The following is a 24,275-nucleotide window of genomic DNA, read 5'->3' as shown; positions in this document are numbered from 1 at the left end:
CTGGTCTCATGGCATAAACGTACCTGGGTCAAACACTAGAGACAGTAAAACACCTTTTATTCCTTTTCACACAAATATACAGGGTTTTGATTAATAAAGCCTAATTTTTGGACAATTACTTGAAGAATATCATGTTATGACCGGGAGATTTAAAAACTGATGCTTTTGAACAATCGCTTCACACATATTCAGTTTCATATCTAGGCTGGCTGGGTATTGTTCAAAATCTTTCGATCTGGTGCCAATTTCGATACCATATGTTTTAAAATCCATTTCAACATCAACACAAATACATTAAACACCAAACCTTTATTTTTCACCTTAATTTTAAACTAATTCCGGTAAGACATCACACTCAGGATAACATTATTTATACAAATGGTTGTGCTTTTTGGATGGGGTGTGCCATTCAGGGCGGACTGGGACCAAAAAGTGGCCCTGGACTTTCTGGCCCACAGCAGCCCACCACATCATAACGCAAACGCCCCTGTTTTGATGTTATTTATTAATTTAATATTTAAGTAAACAGATTGGGGATTTTAACCAATAGGACAATTTATCCTCAGTTGAAGCCAAAAAAAAAAACCCTGCATGCAGCAGCTGACTCCTCTGCATTAAGCGACTCCTAGTGAGCGATACATGCTCATCAAGACACAAACTTTCTTCTAGAGCTCACACGCTCTCTCTCTCTCACGCGCGCTCTCTCTCTCTATCTCTCTCTCGCGCGCGCGCTCTATCTAGCTCTCTTTCTCTCTCTGCCCTCTCTCTCTCTCTCTGCCCTGTCAAAACTTTCACTCTATGATGGTTGAGCTGTGCAATTAATCCGCGAATCACATTCGTCAAGGGCCGGGGAGCAGTTGGCCGTACAGTTAATGAATAACAGATCAACTATGACAACCTACATCGCACTTCCTGCGATGTGACTATCGTGGATTCATGCATCGCGATATCAATGCTTAAACGACACATCGTGCAGCCCTATTACACATGTACTTGAAGTCTTTATTCATTCGAGATGTTCAATAATAGATAATCTTTGGCTCGGTAATACAAGTTCATGATCCGATTAGTGAACCGATGATTCTTTTGAGTCAATCTTTTAAAATAATAATTTATCTTGTTTAACGAAACCAGTGTGGAAAGCAGAGTTTCACAAACTGGATAGATCTGAGGTGCAGAGCTCGCAAAATCGTTAGCCCCACGTCCCGGGGCTATTGTGTTTTCCAGTCCGATGGGCTATTGTGAATAGTGATGTAAAATTCCTAACTTGATTCGCGCCGAATGGTTCAGTAAAAAAAAAAAAAAAAACTAAAAGCAACAGTTTTTTTTATCCTATTTATTCATGAAAAAATTATTATTGTCATCCTTTTATAGCCCTCTTTGCAAAAAAAAAAAAAAGCTGTGAAAAAGGGGGATGGTGGGATGGTAGGCGCTGTGCTCGTTCTCTCCGTCACTCCGTCAGTAGCCTGCTTCACTAACAAAACCCAATTACAGATCAAATAAGGCTTTGGCGGGACAAAAAATAGTTTTGCCGGCCGGCAAAAAATTTTCAATGTAGGAAAAACCCTGCTACATGCACGTATTCTACAAGCTCACACAGACACAGCCGCTAGGCAAAAAAAAAAAAACGTCCGCTTGCCTTTTGGAACTGAAATTTGGCGCCTGCAGCCAATCCCATTCCTGAAGAGAAAGTCGGCCAATGCCATCTGCGCCCCCGGCCTGTGAACCACCTTGAACTTAAACGGCTGTAAAGCTAGGTACCAACGGGTGATTCGCGCATTGGTATCCTACATGCGGTGGAGCCACTGGAGGGGCGCATGGCTCGAGCAGAGGGTGAACTCCTGCCCCAGGAGGTAGTAGTGAAGGGTGAGGACCGCCCACCTGATGGCCAAACAGTCCTTCTCTATGGTGCTGTACTTAGTCTCTCTCTTTGAGAGCTTTCGACTAATGTACAGCAATGGGCGGTCCCACCTCCCCATCTCCTGGGACAGGACTGCGCCCAGCCCCCTGTCCGACGTGTCAGTCTGCAACAAAAAGGGGAGAGAAAAGTTAGGAGCGTGCAGGAGCGGTCCACCACACAGGGCAGCCTTAACTCGGGTAAAGGCCTGTTGGCACTGCTCCGTCCATTGGACCGTATCTGGTACCTCCTTTTTAGTGAGGTCAGTCAGCAGGCTGGTGAGGTCCAAATAACCAGGAATAAACCTCCTATAATATCCAGCCAGCCCCAGGAACTGCCTCACCTCCTTTTTGGTCTTGGGTCTGGGGCAGGTCTCAATCACTGCCGTCTTGTCAATTTGGGGACGCACCTGCCCATGACCCAAGTGGAAGCCCAGATACCTTACCTCCACCCGCCCAACCGCGCACTTCTTCGGGTTGGCTGTTAGCCCCGCCCGCCTCAGTGCCTCTAGGACAGCCCTCACATGCTCCATATGCCGCTGCCAGTCCCCACTATAGATGATGATATCATCCAGGTAGCCTGCGGGATATGCAGCATGGGGTCACAGCACTCGATCCATGAGATGCTGAAACGTAGCAGGGGCCCCAAAACAAGCCGAAAGGAAGCGTCACAAATTGGTGTAATCCAAACGGCGTTGTGAAGGCTGTTTTTTCTTTGGACATGGGAGATAAGGGGATCTGCCAATATCTTTTTGTTAAGTCCAATGTCCGGTAAAAACGAGCTGTACCTAACCGATCGAGCAACTCGTCCATAGATACAGTCGGCATCTAGTCATAGCTGGGGGCGTGGCCGGCGTGGGGGAAAACAATGCGAGCATCGTGTGTATCTGAATGGCAAAATGCACATATTGAGCACTCATTCCCAGAGACACGTAGTACAATTGTAGTCTCTTTTAACTTTAATATTCATATACATATCGATATTTGATTCATTTTACAGCCCTAATATAGATGCATTCATTCAAAAATAGCCAAATCCCGTGATGTTCTGCTTTATACAGCAAGCTCTATTTTTGACTGGATTCCGCGATTCAATCGTTTCGCAAACACAGACGGGGTGAATTTATGAATGAAATTGTAAAAGTTCTGAAACAAAACTAAGTTGTTACGTGTCCACATGCTTTTTTAAGTTAGTTTATGTTCGAGACTAGGCTAACGTTACATAGTTTTGCTTAAGGTAGAATGATAAGGCTAGTTATATATGCATTCCACTTTCTGAAACAACCTTACACAGTTTTGATAACGTTAATAATGAACACAATGTTAATATAGCCTGTCTGTGATGAAATGCCGACTGCACACACACATGCTTAGTCTTGGGATTCCACAACTTCCCTGAATCATCCTCAAAACTTATTGCTTGTAGCCATTTTGTAATCCTTTCCGACTCTGTATGTTTATTAAGAAGGTTGTAGAACTTAAATTCATAATTTGTTAGTTTATTGGAGGTACAGAAAACGACACAGCAACTCTTCTGCGTGATTGTCCCGTTTATTTCAATTGTTCAATTGTTTATTTCAAATTAAATGGTTTTTCTCTTTTAATGGTTTCGTGGTGCTCATTGTTGTATTTTAAAACGCAACTGCAATGTTCGGTTCGGCACAAACGTGACCCCTTTTTTTTTATTTATGAAAAAAAAAAAAAAAAGCTCAATCGCATGTTCAATCCACACTCAGTGGTCATGGCGAGCGGAGGAACGGAGGAGCTTGAATGCCCCGCACATTTTGGCTTTCTTGTCAGATATAATGATGAAGAAAAGAGGTTAGAGTGAAAAGATTGTGCCAGATCTTTATGGACAGGAGAAGAAAAAAGTTGTGGATGACCTATCCCGAGCATCCTCTGTTGCAAAAAAAGACAAAACGTATGTTTATTTGTAGGGGTGCTCCGATCACGATCGGCTGATTGTTATGTGCATCTCGTCAGTAAATCCGGTTCTCTGATCAGCAGTTAAATCCATCAGGTTCATGATTACACATAGAGCAGCTGTTACTACACAGAGCCGCTGTTAACTGAGAAGATGCGCAAATCCACGTTCATTTTCACCGTTTATTGGCGCATCTTCTCAGTTAACAACGGCTCTGTGTAGTAACAGCTAATGGCAGAATCTGACGAGAACGAGTTTTTAGGGACCACAATGATTTTATGGCCCAGGATAATGACTGGCTTATCAGCTGTTTCAGATTTCCAAGGGCTATCCTCTTGGAGCTCTGTGCTGAGTTGGGTCCGAATCTAGAGAGAGAGACAATGAGGAGCCACACAATACCAAAGGGAACTGGCAGACCGCTCAGGAATAAGCCAGTCGTCTTTGAGCCGGGCAATGCCAGCAGTATGGGACAGGATCATCTGCATGTTTACCAGGTATATAAGGTTCCCATATGATGCAGTTGACCAGCCAAACATTAAAATGCAATTCGCAGCGATAGGTTTTCCTAATGTTATCAGAGCGATCGACTGCACACACATTGCTATAAAGGCGCCATCAGAAGAAGAATTTGCATATTTGAATCGGAAACATTTCCATTCAATAAATGTGCAGATAATATGTGATGCACAAATACGCCTAACAAATATTGTGGCAAGGTGGTCTGGGTCAACCCATGATTCATACATCCTTACAAAGAGCATGGTTGGGATGAGACTCCAAGCTGGCAGGGTGCGTGATGGGTGGCTTCTTAGTTAGTGAGGCATTTAAAGTTATTATTCTGTCTAATAGTTTTTTTTTTGCATATAATTATTGAATATTCCTTCAGGAGACCGCGGTTATCCACTAAAGACGTGGCTTTTAATCCCCCTCGCCAACCCACAAACTGACCAAGAGCGCAGATACAATGATGCCCATTTTCGCACTCGTTCAGTTGTAGAGCGGGCAATTGGGCAGCTGAAATGTTGGTGGCGCTGCCTTTACATGACTGGGGGGATGCTGTTATACCGCCCTGACAAGGTGTGCCGCATAGTGCTGGCTTGTGGTGGGCTGCACAATGTCGCGCACAGGCATGGCATACCACTTGGTGAAGTACCGCCAGATGACCCTGACCCAGGACCAATTTAACAAGGACCCAACCAACAAGCCGTTCATCAGGGTTCCCGCGGGGTCTTAAAAAGCCTTAAAAGCATTGAATTTATTAATTTGGAAATAATACCTTAAAAAAACTTTAAAATGTCTTGAATTTTGATGTCTGGGTCTTAAAAACTTCTATGTATTGTAATTTTCCTCAAAAGTTTCATTTGTCAACCTAGATTATTTTGATTAAATGACGTAGTATAAATAAAGAGTGGCGGAACCAGTAATTCAAAGAAAATCTCAGCATTCCACAGGAAAGGACTGACGCCGTTATATTTTTAATGTTTGTTTTTATGTTAGCTAGCTAACGTTACCAATTTCATTCTGAGGTTATCGGGAAATGTACATTTAATGAAGCGTGGCTAGATAAAAACTATTTTCATCATTGGTTAAAACCTGTGGACAGCAACGTTTTTGAGGCTTTTTGCACCATATGCACAAAAAGGATTCAGCTAGGTACAAAGGGGAATGAAGGCATTAGGTTTCTCGCTGCTAATGTGCCTGAAGCAGCTGCAGGATCTAATGTTAGGGGCCGTTCACATATCGCGCCTAAAAACGCGTGGAAAACGCTAGGCGCACCGCTTTCTCCTTCTTTCCAAAGGGCTTGGGCAGAAGCGCACCTGAGGCAACAATGACGTGCACTCTCCATGAAGACGCAGAAATTTCAGCAAAGGATAAATGGATTTGCAGCACTAAAAATCGCACGCAGTAGCTCTGCTACTAAAATTATTTCAAAATGGCAATCCATATACAGCTATGATCAGCTGTTCCTTCATCTTGGCTGAGCTTTCAACATTGTTACGGGAAAGGATAAAGCTGATTGGTTAGTTCTTGTCACATGACCTGCGGTGCGCTTGCGGCTCTCTGAAAAGTTGAGATTTTTTTAAGCGGTGCGTGGGCGTCGCGACCGCGTCGCTTCCATTATGAACGCGCAAAAGACGCGATATGTGAACGGCCCCTTATAGCCAGCTTGCTGCTTGCGCTGCAGACCCTTCAGCTATGACCGCAACTAAAGTGGATCTGCACACAGCTTTTGGGTCCACGGCAACAATGAAAGCCAAGGTGTTGTAGACTCTTAACACAATCGCTAAACATCAGTCCTACAATGGAAATGAGGGTATCTCAGAGCTTTTCAAATGCATGTTCCCTTACTCTGACATCGCTAAAATGTTTACTTGCGGTCACGATAAAGGAGAAGTTGACGGAACTGGCTGTCCTTGATAAAGAGATTGCTGCCCTGAGTGAAGAGCTAAGGAGTTGACCTGTGTTTCTTAATTTAATGTATTGTTGAGTTCTAATTTTCGATGTTTATTGTTCAGGGGTCTCTCAGTTCCCCATATTCTCAGCATGGAATAAGTAGCTAGGTAATATTAAAAAACAACTTAACATTGTTCAGCAAACTGTCTTGAGGCCTACTGAAATGTTTTTATTTTTCACACCTGCTTGGCTTATCTTTTACCCATTCCACATTTGAAAAATAAATGAAAACAGGTTAAAGTATTTTGTTTTTCTTTGCTGGTAGGGACGTGAAATAGGTATTATTTTTTTATAAATGGACTTAAAAGGTCTTAAAAAGACTTGAATTTAACTTGAAGAAACCTGTAGGAACCCTGGTTCATGCCCGCCAACATGTAATTGCGACAATATAAATGTAATTGGAGCCAAAGTTCACTTTTTGACCAATTCCTTTGATGAGTGGCTTATGTCTGTGAGTGCATCAGTGATATTTTTCAGGTGACTGTTAATTTCCCCAATGGCCATAACGATTTGCTGTTGTGACTCCAAAACAGCATGTGTCAAGACGCGGCCAGACGGATGGGTGTCAGCACTGGGGGGAGTACTGGAAACGCTGGGCACAGTGGGCACTGGCTGCTCAGGAGGGGCGGACACCGAGTGCCCCTCCTGAGCAGTGGATGTTTCGGCTGTTGCGCCATATGAGTCTAAATAAAAAGCCACATGTTAACTGTAATTTAAGTACATTCCATTTTTAAGGGGCACACACATTTGCAATAAATGAAATGGATCCGTAAAATCTCTGGTGTACTTTTGGTCCACTACACTGAATGCATTTGACAATTAAATAGGTACGCTATATGTACCAAAGTAAAAACAAATGAGAAATTGGTTACCTACGTCGAAGTCCTGTAAATCAGAGTTTCCCACAGCAGCAGATACTACTCCAGAGAGTAAAGTGTCACCCATAATTAAGGCAACTCTCTGTTCAAAGGGTGTAAGTTCATCGACCCCTTTACCACTGCCTGTTCTGCCCACACTTTGTCGGTGCGCAGCAGTTCTCCGTTTAACGTCCACCTTTATATCAGACCATTTCTTTTTAAGCTCATTTACAGCGCGACTTTCAGATCCCACCGCATTGACTGCTTCAGCCAAACTCTCCCACTCATATTTTTTTCCTTTTTTTATTAATTCCGGAGTACAAAGTTCCAAATAAAATATTTTTTCTAGTCTCTACCTCCGATAGTAGCACCTCCAATTCACTTTCCGTAAAGTTTTGTTTCTTGCCGCTTGCTTTAGCCATTTTCTTACTGCTATCCTTTGCCAAAGTGGACTCATTACCATATTTAAATTGATTTAATTAGGGGAGGAGACTGGGTGGGGCGTTGTGCTCGTGCATGTGTGCTCAATTTTACGTTAATTGGGATGTACAAAGAGAATATGTGTGGAATCCATAGTACGCAGAGATTCATACATCTGTTGTTTGTTTTACAGCTTTGTCCGTACGCAATGTTTTATTATGAATTCAACGCAAGTCTTTGTACATGAGGCCCCTGGTCCGTGAGAATCTCTTTTGGGATTCCCACGCAGGAGATTAAAAGAAACAGGGCGTCCGCCACACTCTTTGCTGAGATGTTGCGGAGTGCCACGGCTTCGGGATATCGTGTTGCGTGATCCACTATGACTAACGCAAAACGATGTCCCCGTGCTGATCGTTCTAAGGGCCCAATGAGGTCCATACCAATTCGTTCGAAGGGGACCTGCACTAGAGGAAGAGGTCGCATTCGGGTGGCTGGTGGGTTCACCAACTGACATTCCCGACAAGACGCGCACCATCTGCGCACTTTCTCGTGAATGCCCAGCCAAAAAATCGGGTCATTAGACGATTTAATGTGGCTGTCATACCTAAATGCCCTGCAATTGGATTACAATACGCCGTCTGGAAAAGCATTTTACGACGGCTCCGAGGTACTAATAATTGGGTTGTATCTTCCTTTCTCTAAGCGTCATGGGTCACTCGACACAACCGGTCCTTAATAATGGCAAAATATTTATAGTAGAACGCGCAGTCCGGATGGAGGACCTACCTATCGATGGAACGGACCTGCTCGAATGCATGTTTGAGGGTCTCATCCTGGCACTGCTCCAGAGGAAAGTCATCGTGACTGAAAAGGTTTAGCCTCGCCTAGTCACTCGGTTCCCCTGAAGCTTCCCAACTGGGTCCTAGCACAGATTCTCCCACCTGAGCGCTCGCCCCGCCCTCCGGCCCTCTCTTCTTCCCTGAGGCATCCACTGTTAAACACCCCAATAATTGTTTGAAAGCTGGCCAATTGGTCCCCAAGATTAGTGGATGCCAGAGGCGCGGACTAACGGCCACCTCCACATAAAGCTTTTGTCCCCTTAATTTGATGGCTATGGCTTTTACGGGGTATTCCACTATATCCCCATGCACACACCTCACCTTAACCATGTGGCCCGTATCCAATGCCCTGGATTGTATCAGGCTTTGATGAATGGAGGTCTGTTTACAACCTGAATCCACCAAAGCCTGATAGGTACCCCCCTTAATACTCACGGGTATTTGGTACAACCCGGCTCGATCGGGGGCAGCCTGCGGGTCGTCCGGGATCCGGACCAATGTTCCCATCTCCATGACCGGGCACCGATCCACAAAATGGCCCATATCCCGGCAACGCCAGCAGGCCGGCCTAGGCCTCACCACCGCCCTAGTGGCCGGAATTGGGTCAGGTGATTGACGTGAGGAAGTGGCAGGTGGCTCATCGAGTGCCTCCCGATGTGGCGACGACATTCCCCTGGCAGGGCCCCGCTAAGTCAAATATAATGTAATATAGTAATGTTATGATTTACAAAGAGATAACACTAAATGCCTCTTTGATTTAATTTTTATTTTCTTCCACACAGAAATTCATGTTCAGTGAAACTCCTCTGACAACAATCTCCTATTCATCAATTCATCAATAAATGCAGGAATATTTCCATCAGTTTACAAGTGAATACAAGCCTCAAATCATCAAAAAGAGATGAAATCTGTAAAGACTCAGTTTATTAAAGAGGACCGAGAGAAGATGAGACACACTGAAGATACTGAAGAACAAACAGGTTGGTGTTTAATCTTCATTAATAATGCTCATGGTTATAAAGCTTCAGGCAGTTTTATATTGTGTTTAGAGCTGTTGAATAATTTTGCTAAAGCAAAGGGACACGTTCTATGACTTTTTCTCACCAGTACAAATTAAACAAGTAGTGTTTTACCAAACTGATTCACAGCAACATCTCAGATTTCCATAAACATTCTCTCTTATCACTTACTCAGATTGACTAAACAGTCCATGGAACCTCACATTTTTTAAAATAGTAATTTAAAGATCAGTTTACCCCATTCATGAACACAGGGGCAGACTGGGACCAAAAACATTCTCCCAGAACTCACACTTTGCATTCAGTTAACAGATCCACACAAATCATGCATGAAATAGAAGTTAATGAACTCAAACGATAGCTTTATGTGCTTTACAGATGAACTTGAAGTATTTATTTATTTGAGATGTTCAATAATAGATAATCTTTGACTTGGTAATACAAGTTCATGATCCGATTCGTAAACAGATGATTCCTTTGGAGTCAATCTTTTAAAATAATAATTTATTTTGTTGAACAAAACAAGTGTGGAAACCAATGGTTCACAAACTGGGCCGATATGAGGTGTAGGGCTCAAAAAATCTCGAGCCCGATGTCCTGGGGCTATTGTGTTTTCCAGTCGGGCTCCAAAATATATCACCGCTCTGCCCAACAGTCTATCGTGAATAGTGATGTAAAATTCCTAAATTGATTTGCATTGTTCACTCGCTTGAAGGGGTAAAAAAAGGGATCGTAGTTGATCGTTTGCACTTGTTTCTAAATCGTGCCGATTCAAGTGTTTTAACCAATTCGCGTGCATTCTGTAAAACTAATAATTATACTATTAAAAATAATGTCAAAAATAATTGTCTATGCAAGTATTCTTGTAAACACAGTCGGTTATGTTTTAAGCAAATTTACGTGTGAAAAGGGGCGTATTTCAAGATACGCAATGGAGTAGACCAAACTAAAAAGGGAAAGAGGGCAAAACACTCACATGCAAACAAAACACAAAGCGTGATCGACTCACTCATCCATATGTGTAGAAAAGAGATGTAATATTATGATTTCCGTCTTTTAAAAAAAATATATGTATTAGTGTTGTCAAAAGACCCCGTACTTTGGTACCAAGTCGGTAAAAAAAAATGAAAATGTGACTGTACCAGTTTTCTTTAAGTACCGGTTGTACCGAGGTCTCGTTCAAACCCGGTTCTTGACGCATACAGTGCTATGATTTCCACAAAGCAGAAAACGCAGACGGAATCTCAAAATCCAGTCATGAAAATGAAACTTACATTTTAATATGGACAGTCACAGAATTTGTCCAAGTTAGCATACATTAATAAAATCAAATCTCCATATGGACCAGTATCTGTAAATGTTTAGTCGCAAAAGTTGGTTGAAATATGAATCCTGTATGCTCTGTGTGAATGAATGAATGGCAGAGGCATGCGGGTTTGTTTACTACATAGTAACCCTCTACGTTACGAGTAAATCACTCTCATATGCAACTAAATCTTCATTCTGGCGACTAAATGATGTCTAATATTAGCCAATGGCTAATAAATTCTCAGATTTTACTCGCCAATGTGTGAGTTGGTGGCCAAGTATAAGTCTAGCGCAGGGCCATAAAAAGTCATAAATTTAACAATAAGAATTTAAGGGCATAAAAAGTCATAAAAACGTCCAGATTTTCCATACAAGGTCATAAAAAACATTTTTCCACGTCTTAAATTGATATGCTAGTCCATTAAATTCGTCTTCCATCAAAATAATCTCGCAGCGGCAATGGCATTCATTTGTTTCGCCTGTTGTAGTTCTGTATGAGGAATCTGGGTGGTATCACACTGGTATCGCAGCGTTCCCGAACTACAAGGTCCATGTGGCAGCATACAGACTTGTAAGAAGGACTTTCAAAAATGTCCCTTAAAGATCTATGGCTCGAAGATGGTGTGTTTAGTAGCTGGCTCAAGCCCGTCGCTAACAATCGGTATCAAGCATCCAAACACAAGTTGTGGAAAAGCTGAGCTGAGTAACGTTAGCTGATTAAGTTACTCGCGCCCTGTGTTCGGTGCGGAGAGAGAGCCGCGTATCACAGACAGTCCCTCCTGCACATGAACCAACAAATACTAATCACAGTTTTGAACAATTAGAAGGATGTGAAAGAGCCCAATTCAGTACCACGGTGTTCAGGTGTTCAGGTGTTCAGGGCTCACGCAGAAAAAGGAGTCTCAAAACTCTTGTTTACCGAATTTGCTTCTTTTTGCTCTTGTGCCGACAAATACATACAAAATATGTCAAAATACCCGCCTTGGAAAGAATGCTAGAAAAAACTTATTTTTTCAGTTATATGTCAGTTATTTCTTAAGTGAAAGTAAACAGTTGAGGAAAAAGATGCGTTCATCATCTCTTAGAGTGACCGTGCCTAATTAAGCTACTGGCTGCTGTAATGTTAATCCAAGAAAAATCACTCACTGCTCTTGACTGCATTACTTTGTAGTTTTAAAAAGAATTTATGCACAGTCAAACCAAAATTTATCCAGACTCCAGATATAATTTTTGATATACATATTTTACTAGTATGTACAGGACACTAATACATTTATGTAAGTGAGTATAAGCAAACTGTGACATATTATTCCCAAAGAATCTTCATACAGTGAACTACTAGTGAAATGTATAGATATATAAAATTGGGAACAAAAATTATTCAGCACCTTATAAAGCACCATGCATTGCTTATGTGTTTTTTTCACACCACAGTCTGAACAAAATGAAGCATTGCTTGGTAATTGTTCAACAAAGTATTTATAGTTGTAAATATCGTCATACTAACAGTTGTCTGTAGTTTTGATTGAATCTATTAAATACATTTCTATCAAAGTTATGACATTATCAAGACAATTTTTTTCTGACATAGTTTAACTCTAAATTCTTGTCATATTTTATAACCATTTTAGAAGGAATAGCAAATAAGCTGTAATAATGTGATGAATGCTGAAGGTGAATGAATAAATGTAGGTTTGTTTGTATATTTATTTTTTACATCGAAGACTATCCAGTGCTATTTTACATTTAATTATTCGGTTTCTGTACCTGGACACCTACAAACTTGAAAAAAACTTAAACACTGTGTAAATAGCAAAAATAAATAAAAATGAACGAACATACAAATTAAACCATTTCAAACAGGGCCCACTGGTACAACCTTCACCGGGTCCCCGCTGACCCCAGCTACGGCCCTGCCTGTGGGTGTTGAATACTGTGACCTAACACCAATAACACTTGTTATTTTGGAAAGTAATGCCATAAAATAAATATTTTTCCTACAATGTTACTTTACAATGTTACTTTACAATGTTACAATTGTTAAGTGTTCCTGTGTTCTTGATACTCAAGAAAAAGAAGGCGAAGGCTTCAGTTTCTTAATCTTAAGAAATGATAGAATAACTCTTTAATAAAACTTGTTACTTTCAATGAGTCAATAATAAAAAAAAGTCTTTTGAAAGGAATTTTAATGACTGAAGCGTAATTCGTGTAGGTCATACAGTTGTGTTCAAAATTATTCAACCCCCTTGACCTGCAAGAAAGACATTTTGCTGCGGTGAACAACATTTTATGAAATCAATTCAACAAATGCATCAGTAAAGTATTAGAGAAAGTTTGTTAATACACTTTTGAGTGATTCTGAGAATGGAACATTGATGAATCATGATAAAATTCAAACTGGCTCTAAACATTCATGTTCAAAATTATTCAACCCCCTTTGTGCAGAATCTTTTATTCTTTAAAATCACCAATAAACGCTGTCTGTAAGTGTTTAGAAGCTTCTGTCACCTCTCTACTACAGTCTTGACCCATTCCTCGCATGAAAAAGATTCCAGATCACTGATAATCTTTGGTTGTCACATTGCCACTGCTTTCTTCAAATTCAACCAGATATTTGAAATGAGAATTAAGCCTGGAGACTGAACAGGTCACTCAAGTACATTCTATGACTGATCCCTGAACCAAGCAGTAGTAGATTTGGATGTGTACTCTGGGATGACTGTCCTGCAGGAAAGTCCATTGATCATCAGCTTCAGTCTTTGCACCAAAGGAATCACAATTCTTATCAAAATGGCCTGATACTTCAAAGAATCCATGATTTCCTTCATACAGTCCTGATTTCCACTTCCTTCTACAGTAAAGAAACCCCATAACAGGACTGATCCACCTCCAAGTTTGAGGATGGAGATGGTGTTCTTCTGCTTATGAGCTTGGCCTGTTTTGCAGCAAACATACCGCTGATCCATGGGTCCAAAAAGTTGCAGTTTGGTCACATCACTCCATATAACATTCCTCCAGAGCTCCACAGGTCTACACAAATAAATTTTATCAGTTCAAGTCTGCCTTTTGTTCTTCTTGATCAAGAGTGGTATTCTACAAGATGTCTCAACATGAAGGCAATACTTGTCTAGTGTTCTTCTTACACAATGCTTTGAAATGGTTTTCCTCCTTTCATCTTGCAAGTCTTTGGCTGTACATTGCAGGTTTTTCTCAGTTGCTCTGATAAAACGTTTTATGATATTGTGCTTTTTCTTCAACACCCTCAAAGGTTTTCTGGTAAAACACACTTTAAACTTAGGGAATACGGCTGAGAGCTGTGTCTCTAGGAACTTTCAATGTCTTGGAAATCTTCATATAGCCTTAGCCTTTCTAAAGTACTACGATATTTATTCTGTTTAGCTTTTGTGAGATCTCTGTTGACATTTTTGCTACTCAACTTCAATACATGCATGGGCCAGACTGTATGTGTAACAGCTCAAGCTAATTCTGTTTTTAATAGAGTTTCTAAAGGCTTAATTGTGTTTTGAGACTGTTTTATTCCCCACCATGCAAATAAGTGATTTAAAAACAGCAATGTTGAATAGGGGTTGAATAATTATGACATAGCAGTATTATAAAAAAATTGTATTACTCAAAAGTATTACATTTATATATTGACAATATCACTTTTAATATGCCAGTGAACTGTTATAGATGCAATTTTTATTTTATCCTGGATCTTCAGAAAGGCTTGTATTTGTAAAGTACTGCAGTCTCTGAGGGGTTGAGCCAACATACTGTTATGCTATTTAAACTTCTTCTTTTTCTTATTATTATTTTTCTGACAGAAATTCTGAACGCTACTCCTCCTAGGGCTTTAAAGCCACAAGCCCCAAACTCGGCAGACACCTGCGGGATAGAGCGGTGCTGGTTGCTATATCTTTTCAGACTGATCAGACTTAAAGTTAAAGTTTTTTTTAATTAATTTTTAAATGTCAAAATACACCCATAGACTTACATTGTCTGAGAAAAATTGCGCCCCTACAGTTGCAATGAGATTTAGGGGAGGAGTCGGGTTTCGTTTCACTTTTAAACCGTTAAAAATACAAGTAAATAATACAATTTCTTTCAAACTGACAAGCTAAACCAACATATCTGATTATTACAGGGGTTAGGGCTCATTAATAATTGATTTCTGGGCAGAGAGCAGTCAGAAAGACGAGAGAAGAATCACGGCTGCTCATCTCAGGCTGTCTCCACGGAGCTCACAACGAGCGAATTCATTCTTATTTAAGACCTTTTAAAACGGCGATTGCACGCAATCCACACGTTAGAACACACCAAGAGCTAAAGTCAGATGTTTCTGAACTGTTTAAAGTAATAACATGATATATTCGCGGCAGCCAAATGTCCGCGAGCTCGCGATGTATTTCTCTGAACACTTTAAGTCCACATGACAGCCGCGTTTCGGGGCGAGATCGGACAAATAAATAGGCTACACATTTCATTCACACTGACAAGCTAAACCAACATATGTTATTATTACCGGGTCAGATCTCATTTATAAATTATGTCTCTGGCCTAAAGAACAGCGAGAAAGACGAGAGAGAAATGAGCGCTTCATCCGCATTTTTAAGCGCTTCCAAAAATAATATCACAGCGAATTGCACTAATCCACCCATTAGAACACAACAATAGCAGAATTCAGGTGTTTTTGAACTGTTTATGTGTGCAAAATGAAATATAATTTGACAGCCTGATACAGCTTATGAATACTTGATTTCTGGGCAGAACCCCGTTAGAACACACCAATAGCTGAATTCAGATGTTTCTGAACTGTTTAAAGTAATAACATGATATATTCGCGGCAGCCAAATGTCCGTGAGCTCGCGATGTATTTCTCTGAACAAGTCTAATGTGGCGAGTGGGGCGGGGCCGAGAGGCGTGGGAACGAGGAGTGAGGCCAGGTGTAGTGATTGGAGATGAGCTACACCTGAGCCCCACCGCTAGTATCGAGTCCCACGTAGATGGAAGATGGAAGGATATAAAACTGGAGCGACGACCGTGAAGGACGAGAGAGGACCAGGCCTGGGACATTATTTTATGTTTTGGCTTTTATTTGTGCGCACCAGTCGTCCGTGAGGGGCTGGTGCGCCGTTTTGTATTTATTTATGAATTATTAAAATGCTTTTTGATTGTGCGCCGGTTCCCGCCTCCTTCTTCCCGATAAATATGGAGATTTGAATATTGTTACAGTGGTGCCGAAGCCCGGGAGAAGGAGGGACGCGCTGCTGAAGATCCCTCGCCGCTGTGGTGAATCCGCGGTGCCCTCGAGCTGGCGAGGTGTGTGCCGCCATGGACGCTCGAGGCGGTGGGCTGGAGCGAGTTGCCGGGGACGGGCGAGCTCGCTGCCGACCGCCCACGACAAGGAGGGGCGGCTGCCGTCCGTGAGGGAGCGGAGGAGTCGGCGCCGTTCGCCAGGGGGCCGGAGCCTGCCGCCTCCGTGACGGAATCCGGAGGGGCAGGGAACGGGGGACTCCTGCCGCTGCCCAAAATCGGAGGAGCCGTCGCCGTCCACCGGGCGGCGGAGGAGTGTCGTGCCACCGCCGGGCACCGCGGAGGAGATCACCCAGCTGGTGGAGGGCCGAGCAGCAGTGCGTCTGGGAACCGGATTTTTTTTTCTCTCTCCCCTCTCTCGTCCCTGTCGCTCCTCCTTCCATCTCCTTTTCTCTCGCCTCGTCTGTCCTACCCCCAGGTTCCCGCAGGTCCCCGTGAGCGGTCTCCCCCGGAGGGAAGGGGGGGGGGGGGGAGTAGAGCGCAGTCTCGGGAGTACCCCCCGGCCTGCGAGGGGCGATGGGGGTATGTGGCGAGTGGGGCGGGGCCGAGAGGCGTGGGAACGAGGAGTGAGGCCAGGTGTAGTGATTGGAGATGAGCTACACCTGAGCCCCACCGCTAGTATCGAGTCCCACGTAGGAGATGGAAGGATATAAAACTGGAGCGACGACCGTGAAGGACGAGAGAGGACCAGGCCTGGGACATTATTTTATGTTTTGGCTTTTATTTGTGCGCACCAGTCGTCCGTGAGGGGCTGGTGCGCCGTTTTGTATTTATTTATGAATTATTAAAATGCTTTTTGATTGTGCGCCGGTTCCCGCCTCCTTCTTCCCGATGAATATGGAGATTTGTTTGTTACATCTAAATAGAGAATTCACAGCCTTTCAGATTAAAATATTAATGCACACAATCCACTCATTAGAACAAAACAAGAGCAAAATCCAGGTGTTTGTTGAGCCGTGCAAAACGAAATATCATTTGACATCGAGGGGAAAAAAGTAACTGTAACTCCATGAATACTCAACGAAGAGACAGAGATATATCTATAGAAAGCTTGACATGTCTACTTTTTAACCAAACAAGTGCTGCCAAACAAATTTTCTGTGATAAAGTAATCCATATCAAAACAACGCAATGTCCTTTTTTCACATCTCGTGTGGAAGGCCAAGAGGGTCAAATACACGTGAATTTTAACGTGTCTCTGTAAAGGGTCTACTTTTTTTTGGATACAAACATAATAACAACAAAACTTTGGGCACTTATAAAATAAAGATAACAAACAAGGTGTGCTGTCTGCAGCCTTGGTCTGCGCTGATCTTCATTTACAAACACGTCATTAAAATGAACTGTAACTCCATGAATACTCAACGAAGAGACATGAGAGATATATCTATAGAAAGCTTGACATGTCTACTTTTAAACTAAACAAGTGCTCCCGAACAAATATTCTGTGATAAAGTAATCCATATCAAAACAAAGCGATGTCCTTTTTCACGTCTCCTTTCATTATATCTAATGTGTATGGAAGGCCAACAGGGTCAAATACACGTGAATTTTAACGCGTCAACAACACGTTGAATACGTGTATTTCATGCGTAGACAACACGTATTTAATATTATTTATTTATCGGCGCTGCACAACATGGTAAAGTCATTTATATATTTTTTAAAGAGCTTCTTAAAATACTATATTACTCCAATGTTATATCCAATATTATTTAACGTGTTAAATAGTGTTGTTTACAAGTGAAAAATCAGCGGGTATTTAACATGTATTTCACGTGAAATACACTGAAGTACACCTTAAAAATCAGTTTGAAGAGGTCAATGTCATTGGCTGCTGAGGACTTGGGTCAAACCACTTCTGTGAGCTTAGTGGTTGGGGTGTACCATTCATAGACAGGCAACCACCATTTAACATGCTATAGATCAGCTTATTCAGCCTTATTATTTAGTCTTTTTTCTTTTCTGTTTTGTATAGCCTATAGAAATAATATATTTAAGTTTCAGTTTTATGAAATATTTATTTTATAATAAATAGTAATTAAAATGTTGTGGTGATAGTATAAAGTTACAGTATTTTGTAATGAAACAGGACTTTTTGTTTAGCTCTTGACTCGCCGAAGTATACTATATATAGTGTCCCTTCTTTAATTTTTCAATAATGTGTGATAACTTAAAATATGTTGTCAGTACTATTAAAATAAGATTAAATTGAATGGTATTTAGGAGATTATGGTTTTTGCATGACTTATTTCACATTCAACTAGACAACCCTGGCGTAGCTGTTCTCATAGCCTAGGCTTTTTATTAAAAAAGAAAAAAGCAAGGGACCATGGAAAAAGACTGTTGCAGGTGTATTTTTTTATGGTATTATTATTTTATTTTTTTGCAGCAGGGCAACTCAAGAATGTTGGGCACACAAGTACTGTGGCTCTTTTGCCCCATGGCCAAGATGGCCAAGCCAACATTAAAGTTAGTTCACTAACTTTTAATTCTAGTTTTGATTGCAACTGTAAATTAAAATCCTAATAGTCATAAAAAGGTCTAGAAAGTCTTAAATTTGACTGATTAAACCCTGCAGAAACCCTGTAGCTTTCGTTTTTTTTAATTTTTTTTTATTTTTTTTTTATACAAGTTATGTATGCACTGTAAAATGTAATAAGTTGAGTTAACTTAAAAAAGTGAGGAAACCGATTGCCTTAAATTTATAAGTAAACTAATGTATTCATTTTAAGTTGGCAAAACTAAATAGTATTTGTAGACTAAACTTAAACATCAAGTACAATTAAGTACTGGTGACTCAAAAGCATTAGTTGAGTTAACTTATTATTAGTGTTCACTTTACTAGTAAATTTAAGGAAACCGATTGCCTCACATTTTTAAGTAAGCTCAACTAACAAAAACGAGTAAAGCAAAAAACGTTGTCAAAACATTCATTTTAATGTAACAGTGTACAAAATTGTTTTTTAAAGCAAAAAAGGGTTGATGGTGAGTGATTAAAAGTACCAATTAATCAACCCTACAATAAAACATTTGTGTTACTGCAAACACACAGATAACCGATTAAAACATTTTTGTTGTGGGTATAGGGATTTGTCACCCATCAACCTGGATACAACACCCTAAATGCAACAGACACAATACGAAATCTTTGTTATTACTAACCAACATCTTGACTAAAAGTTTTGGTTTTGCATTCAGGTTGGAAGGTGTCCGATTAAAACTATACCAAAAAAATTAAACAACAGACCTAATGCAACACAGTCTTGTTTCTGCCATCAGAAACACAAAGAACACACCTTGACCAAAACATCCAATTTATGCAGCAATTAGAGTTTTGTTTTTGATTTTGTTTCTGCAAACACTTAAGATTTTAAATAAAACAGATTTGTTTTAATCAGTCATCCATCAACAACATTGCAAAAGTGCAACAACAGACCTACAATCACATGGTCTTTTTCTGCCATCAGAAGCATAAAACAAAAACAGATAAAAACATCAAGGTTAAGTTGCAGGTATTAAGATTTTTAATCAGTCACCCATCAATCTGGATACAACACCCAGAAGGCAACAATAGACCAATTGGTTTCTGCAATTAAAAATATATTGAACAAATTCTTGACTACAAAGCTTTTAGTGACTGGAGTTTTTGTTTTGTATCCAGGTTGGCAGGTGACTGATTAAAAATAAATAAAAAATGCTACAACAGACCTACAGTAACATGGTATTGTTTCTGCCATCAGAAACATACACGCAAAAAACAAACCTACAGTAACCAGACTTGTTTCTGCAATCAGAAACAAAAACAAAAAAAAACATTAAAACAGTAGGTTTTTTAGTGATTGCAGTTTTGGCTTGAGAGATTTGTGCCCCAGGGAAAGAAAAACCCTTTGAATGAACTCAAAAGTGTATTTAAGCTGTGAAGGGTACTCCATATTTAAAGCATAGATCAGTCCAAAAACAAAACACATGGCATGTGGAACATTCTCAAGTCCATCCATTGCTATAAGACCCTCCAAAATGATTGCTGTATCAGTGACCTCCAATGGCAAACCTTGTGGAGATATGGGGCTGTCCTCTGGCACCACAGTGAGAATTCCTATTGATACTTGAGGTGTGACAATATCAATATCCTAAGAAAGAAAGAAAGAAAAGCAATATTAAAATACATTCTTATATTGCAAACGCAAACAAGTGCATGTTCCTTTTAAAAATTTAAACTGCTTAAGGCGCTGTTATTAGTTCTGGAAGTAACTATTTGTAACAGGGCTTCAGTGGGAATTGTCAGTGATAATTTGGACCTTTTCAGCAAAAGCATCTTTGAAACATTTAATAACAATATCTTTTTAGTAAAACAGTTACATCCATCCCATGATCGGTTTGGTTTCAAACATTCCTCAAAATGTCCTCGTGTTCATCAGAACAAAAATGTATACAAGTTTGTAACAAAATGAGATCCTTTCCCTATCATTTTAAAGTTTAATTTATTATTTAACAATAATTATTGGTCATCGAAAGGAGTTTGTTTTTGTTGTTACTGCTGAAACCGTATATACCAGCAGAGAGTGAGGCGATAGAGTGGAGAAGGGATGCTGCTAAAACTGTCAAGGGACATAGGTAAAGAATGGCTAAATATAGAGACCTCTTTGCGCAGAGTAGTTGGATTGAAATTGAATTGGAAAATTCAAGACACTATTCTATATGAGATTTTATACTTTGAAAACAGTTTCATCCACATTTTAAGATTTGATCAAATGTTATGGAAAACAAAGAATATATTTTACTATTTTTTTATTTATCTTCTATGTACTTTATATAAGATCTCTTAAATAAACGTAATGCTGACACAAAAATTGGGAGATCTTTCTTGTAGCATTTTTTAAAAGATATTAAATTAGAATACTTACAAAACATGTTTTGAAGAAGTCTGTAGTGTCTTCTCCAAGAAGGACTGCAAGACCACGGAGAACTGCTGTCCGTCGAGCAGTGACATCAGTGATGTTCTAACAAATAACACATAAAACATCAAGATCAAGAGTGAAAACGGATCACTTTAAACTTGACAAAAAACACTTACTGCAGACTTCATTTGTATTAGATACTCTGAGAGCTTTTTTCCAGCTGTGCCTTTCTTGGATTCAAAAATCTCCAGAAAACGAGAAGTATTTTTATCAAGGGCTGAGAAGAATTCTTGCTTGAGGTTTTTGCTTGTTATCCGGTTGAACTCAGCAATAATCTATGAAAAGGAGAACAAAAACACATTAAGACTTGAAACATTTTTACATGCCCTAGATAAAATGTGTCTTAATTACCTGACTTTCCCTGAAGAGTGCTGGCCATCTTTGTAAAGTCTCTTTTACTGAAGGCTCCTTTCAACCAACTCTTTTCTTCTTAGCGAAAAAGTTATGTCCATGTACTGTGCTATCAGTGTAGAACTTGGATGTCGTTTTTTCATTTCCTCCACAATTTCTAATCGTTTTGATTCCATGCTGCTTTCATTTTCACCAGCAGGCATATTGGGTAGAAAATTTATCTCGAATCGTTTGGGTTTCTTGACATTTCTTGGAGAATCTTGGCTCCCTCTTTTCATTGAATTAACAAGAACATCGGTGCATCCAGCTCTCCTTAGTTTGCTCCTGTAATTACCCATTTTAAACTTTATACTGTTTTTCCATCCGTTCCATCCAGTGGAGGAGCCTGGTTCAAAAAGGCATGGATGTTTTTTGACAAGTGCCGATGCAACATCATTGAAATCTTCTTCACGGGGATATGCTTTAAATTTGTACATGGCCTCGGCAAGCTTTTCAAGTACTTCATGTTTCATGTCCCTGGGAACTTGCAAGTACGTCTCATCTCTCATAAACAAAAGGTTTCCCTGGCGCAGTCTGTATTCCACATCCACGGAAAAGCTGGGAATTTCAAATGTTTCTGGCCATGGATCCTGGCGTGTAAGAGGTGACTCTTCTTGAGAGGTAACAGACATAATGTCGGTGTCAGCCTGGCTCGGTGTAAGTGATGTCACAAGAGAGATTACCTTCAAAGTGGGCTTCTCAGGTAAATCTGCAATGTCAGTAAGGTTAACAAGTGCATTGTTAAAATCAGCGTCTTCATACTGAAGAGAGAACGTGTTTGGAAGATCGAGGTGCTGCCCAAGCTGTTCAATCAGGGAGTCCAGGGTTTGTGGTTTGCTAGGAAGTGTGACCTTCCGTATATCATTGTCAGTCACAATCACTCTTAAAACAGTTCTTGTCTCCATTATGTCATGTGGACCTAAAAAATAATTTGAGAAAACAAATGATTTAGACACGTTCCACAATTTTCAGTATTAGACCCCAGACAACATTCAGCACAAGATGAAGTGTTTAATTGTAACAAATATCCTGCCTTGTATTTTGTAGGTTGGCAGTGGAAACAAGTCATTCAAATCAGACAGCTTAATGACTGACATAAGTGGTACATGGCTGGACAATTCATAGGAACGCAGATGCTCAGTGTACCACGCTGTCTGTTCTTTGCACACAAACAAAACATCTGTGTTGATGACTACAATTTTAACAATTTGCCTGAAATCAGGAAGACCTGAACAGGAGCCGACAGAAACAACTACATCAGGACAGTACTTAATACCATCAATGCATACTGAGGATGTAACAAGGACAGTGCTTTGAGCACCAAAGTTGTTCTGAAGAACATTCTGCACATTCTCAGGAAAAGATGAAATCAGTGTAACTGCAACTTTTTCCATCTGCACAGAAGGCTTGAAAAAAGAAATTGAATCCATGTGGTACGCCATCATTCTTTGATGTCGGACTGCCAGAGTTTGAGGGACATTTTTGAAATTCTTTGTGTCACAAATTATTTGCTTGAAGAACTTATGTTTGCCTTCAAAACGCATTGTCCAGACATCTCTTAAAGGCCCATACATTCGTATAAGTTGTGGGTAATGCTCAATGTAATGGTGTTTGGGACGGAATGCAAAATGAGGAAATGCTGTTAAAAGCAAACCTCTATGCTCTGAAATTTTATCCCCAAGGAAATCAATAGTTTCCTCAGTGAATCTGAAGGACGTCGCCAGTTCCAAAATGTCTTTCAAAAGCATTAAAATCTCCCATGATGGATCGTTCTCTGGGATATCAAATCCAATCATGAGGGGAAGAAGTCTTAGAAGTGCCCAATTTTCATGGCCATTACCACCAATTGTGCCTCTAGAGGCAAAGGCAACTGGAATAGTTTGAGGCTGATCAGTCTTGTCCATGAATTTGTATGGAAACTGCTTGATTGTTCTGTTTAAGTAGTCAAGAGTAATGTACTTTTTGTTGATCAAATCATTAAGACACATTGCCATTTCAACGGGTATGACACCCTCTAAGAGATCATGCATGAGGTCAGGTGGAAAGCCACCGATAGTGTGAAAATAGTCTAGCTCTCTGAAGACACAACTACCTTTCACACCATACTGTTTAACCACTTCCTCAACTTGCCTTTCGTGATTTAGCTTGGTCCTGGATTCAAATGCTCCTGTCCGTACCTCTCTTTGTTGGATTTCGCTCTTCTTCACCATACAGAAGCGACAGGGGTGTTCCACAATGAAACTCTCTTGGAATCCTGCCAAGGAGTGGGCACCAAGGTTATCAGCAGACACACAGAGAACAGTTCCCAATAAACATTCTCCTAACCGCTCTACAAAGACGCCATGTTTCTCTAATGTTTTCAGATCTTGAACAAGAGGGTGTAGGACTTTTTCATATCCACACCGTTTCACTGCACTAGCTTTGCATAAGATTGCCAACTGAATTGCATGAAGAGAAGACCGATACTTAGAGGGAAGATTGGCAAGGACCCAGTAAACACTGAACATCTTGTGTTTCTTTTTTGAAGTGCCAAGAGGGTTGGCAATTTCAAATTCATCAGTGTAGAGGGTAAGTAAAATCCTACATTTTTCTGTCTTCAGAAAAGGATTCTCAGAGTAGTTAGTGCCATCTCTGTAGGAACTAATTCCACATGCACTTCCATCGGGAGCAAGAACTTTATCAAGGACCTCTGATCGGTTTAAAAGCAGCTGTAACATGTTCAAGATTGGCACATATGCAAAAGACTGTGATTCTTTGTCGAGTTTGTATTCTATTGGCATAACTATTGGAAATTCTTTCTCAAAGTATGATGCTCTTTTACTGATGGTAGATAGAGGCTCACCAGACTCAGTCATTTTTAAGAGCAGATTATTTTCTGTGACAACTTTCAC

The 24,275-nt window shown here is 40.5% G+C and overlaps 1 protein-coding gene and 1 long non-coding RNA gene across 13 annotated transcripts in view; one reads left to right on the top strand and one right to left on the bottom strand.

Moving 5' to 3' along the window:
- Positions 1-24,275, top strand: part of LOC127952170 (zinc finger protein 665) — an 88,878-nt gene that overhangs the window by 39,638 nt on the left and 24,965 nt on the right. For 2 of the 12 annotated variants that reach the window (XM_052550544.1, XM_052550543.1), the window contains exon 2: positions 9,173-9,370. The exons of 8 other annotated variants lie outside the window; for them this stretch is intronic. In XM_052550544.1, the coding sequence (XP_052406504.1) occupies positions 9,292-9,370 (79 nt within the window). In that variant the 5' untranslated portion in view covers positions 9,173-9,291. Of the gene's footprint in view, positions 1-7,697; positions 9,094-9,172; positions 9,371-24,275 lie in introns of those variants that run through there. 2 more of the 12 variants (XM_052550549.1, XM_052550545.1) reach the window with 2 other exon arrangements.
- On the bottom strand, positions 18,115-21,487 carry LOC127952244 (uncharacterized). Its single transcript, XR_008152872.1, has 4 exons — positions 21,346-21,487; positions 21,111-21,269; positions 20,941-21,036; positions 18,115-20,166 (listed from the first exon to the last, which is right to left on the bottom strand). It is a non-coding gene; the product is annotated as an uncharacterized LOC127952244 (long non-coding RNA).

Source organism: Carassius gibelio, chromosome B3 (genome assembly GCF_023724105.1).
Source record: "Carassius gibelio isolate Cgi1373 ecotype wild population from Czech Republic chromosome B3, carGib1.2-hapl.c, whole genome shotgun sequence".
NCBI lineage: Eukaryota > Metazoa > Chordata > Actinopteri > Cypriniformes > Cyprinidae > Carassius > Carassius gibelio.
The sequence above is the reverse complement of the archived record's forward strand: the minus strand, read 5'-3'. Positions and strand labels throughout refer to the sequence as shown.